The sequence below is a fragment of the Tuber melanosporum genome (assembly GCF_000151645.1).
Source record: "Tuber melanosporum whole genome shotgun sequence assembly, scaffold_28, strain Mel28".
Lineage (NCBI taxonomy): Eukaryota > Fungi > Ascomycota > Pezizomycetes > Pezizales > Tuberaceae > Tuber > Tuber melanosporum.
In genome coordinates this window covers 279,230-281,788 of record NW_003298952.1, presented here as the reverse complement: position 1 = coordinate 281,788, position 2,559 = coordinate 279,230, and the positions used below count along the sequence as shown (strand labels likewise).

Below are 2,559 nucleotides of genomic sequence, written 5' to 3'. Positions count from 1 at the left end.
GAACTTGTCTTTCTTTTTTTTTGCTTTACCGGTTATTCAACTACGGTACTCGTAACCTCAGGGGTAACTTAAACTTAGCCTGTTGGTCAGGGTAATTGCTTTTACTTAGCACCAGCACCGTACCCGAAAACGAGCACCGTTACACAACCCAGCTAATGAAGAGAAAAGGCTCGGTCGAATTCTCAGATACTGCATGTAGGATACAAGTGCTGTACCTTCCGAGGGAGGAGATGGATGTTATAATGGCTTTTGAGTCTTTGTGCGCGCGCTACTACAATGGCCTGGAATATCGCGAGGGATAAGCATGAAATGCTGATCTTTCGGGGTTGGCACTGCGGTTGAAACAAAGGTAGAAGGGTAAGTACAGTGCAGCACAAGGTTAGCAAGAATGTGCTAGTACACATTTAAAGAAAAGTATTAAAATGGAATAACTGAACCGGCAAACATGAAAGAAAAAAGGAAAGAAAGGGAGGGTATGATTTTGACGAAATGGTGCTTGAACGGAGTACTAGAGTACTATAATTGAAACATCCTGCCACCTATGACCCGCTCTCTTGCGAGCGAGTGAGAGACAAGGAAGAAGAAAATATCACCAACATCACCCTCAAACCTCCACTCCAAGCCCCACCGGGAAATCCTCTGGTGACACCCCCCTCCTCTCGGCTTCTCTCTGCCGCTCGACATAAGCTTGATTCTCCACTGTCCACGGCACAGCCGGAATGTACAGCACAGAGCTATCACTTGCCCCCTGATGCACGCGATCCACGGCGTGAATGGTATCACAGTGCCAGAAGACGTAGTCGCCCGGCGAGATGCGGGGCACGTGCGTCATTGCGTCGTCGAGGCGGAGGTGGGGATGTGTTGAATTGCTGTATTCCTGACACGCACCCTGGACAGAGTTTGGGAAGTGGGGAGTTGTGCTCAGAGTTGGGGGATTGGAGAGGGTAAAGAATGGACGCAGGATTGTGTATGCTGTTGAGTGTTTTAGCAGAGGGTTTACCAGGAGGGTGCCCTCGCCGGGGGATGTAGTTGATAAGGAGAGCTGGAGCTTGTTAGCAGACTGGTTAGGGGGGTGTCGGTGGACTTACCCAGCCCTGCCAACTCCTCCAGACTCCACAACTGCCCGCTCCGTCGTACATATCCATCTTTGCATGGACCCTGTGATCCGCTTTATACGCATCATACTCCTCCCATTGCCCAGTCCAGATCTTCTCATAGCAGCGACAATACTCTGGATCTTCCCAGCGCTCCACACTACCTCCGTCTATGTGCGCCCCAAGAGCAAAGCCTGCATCACCAGGCTGGCGAATACGAAAGCGGTCAGCGTAAGGCAGACACACGGAGGTGTCCACCACCGATGACGGGAGAGAAGAATGCCAGAGAGAGTTTACAAAACGCTGGGAGGCCACGAGTGATGGATGGGATCTCGCGGCGCGCTGGGCTGGAGACCAGTATAGCTCGTAGACCGCCGGTGAGTTAGCGGGGAAAGCTGTGATTATTAGCTCTGAGATGTAAATATAGTTGCAGAGAGAAGAAACCTGCTGCCCAGGGGTTGCGCTTGATGTGCTCTTTTAAAGAGTCCTTCATGGCCAGAGCTTGCTGGTCCTGCAGGACATTCTTAATAACGACCACACCTCGTTTCTTAATCTCCTCTATCTTCTCTTTGGAGAGACTAGCAAGTTCTTTGAAATCGACTTTTGGGATAATCTATCAATCCATTAGCACCAACTCCCCCACCTAGAAGAGAACCCAGGCGGTGAGAAAAAATAGACTAACATCACTCCCAAACTTCTTCACCGCCGCCGTCTCCTTCTCAAGGTCAAGCAATAACCTCTCCCAGGACTCTGACAGGATCCTCTCCCGTCCAGATATAAACCGCCTTTTAAGGTCAGCATACCTATCCGGTAACGGGGGCGGTGCGATCCCTGAGAGTGAGGGAAAGACTGAAGAAATGTCTCCGCCGACTTTACTCTTTGGTGCGGTAGTCGTAGCCACCCGACGGGTGGCAAGTGCCAACTTGGGCGCGAGGAGTTTTGCCCTCGATAACATTTTGTTTTCTTTCCGCTCAAGATAGAGTTTGTTTTATTTCCCCTCAAGATAGAGTTTTTTTTATTTCCGCTCAAGATAGAGTTTTTTTATTTCCGCTCAAGATAGAGTTTGTCGTGGTATGATAGAAGGAGACAGGCACAATACTTCAAAGCATACTAAGGGGATGCGCCAGAACATATTATATCCACCCCGCCTCTACCTGCGTGTGAGGGGTCATGTAGCAAAGAAAACAGATATAAAGCAGCTCGTTTCAACTAGGCGGGGGTTTTTGTTTCTTCTTACGGTACTCGATCCGCTCTTATTAAAAGTACCGTGACAGCTAGACAGGGACAGATTCATGTTACCCTCCGCGGTGGCGCAAACTATAACCCGCCACTTTCCCTAGATATTCACTGGAGCTGTCAGATAACTCACAATAACCGGCGCCAGCCCTGCTTTTCTCCCCCAATCTCCCCTGCCGCCTCCGGAGTGTCGGTGACAGTACATTAATGGTGAAAAATCTAGGACACA

General features: G+C 49.8%; 1 protein-coding gene; it reads right to left on the bottom strand.

The window, feature by feature from the left end:
- Nucleotides 1-351: 351 nt before the first annotated feature.
- On the bottom strand, nt 352-2,178 carry GSTUM_00006579001 (uncharacterized protein). XM_002838777.2 has 4 exons: nt 1,777-2,178; nt 1,539-1,707; nt 1,089-1,489; nt 352-1,042 (listed from the first exon to the last, which is right to left on the bottom strand). Exons 1-4 carry the CDS (start codon nt 2,047-2,049, stop codon nt 605-607), a joined length of 1,281 nt encoding a protein of 426 aa, XP_002838823.1. The 5' UTR covers nt 2,050-2,178; the 3' UTR covers nt 352-604.
- Between the last annotated feature and the right edge of the window lie 381 nt (nt 2,179-2,559).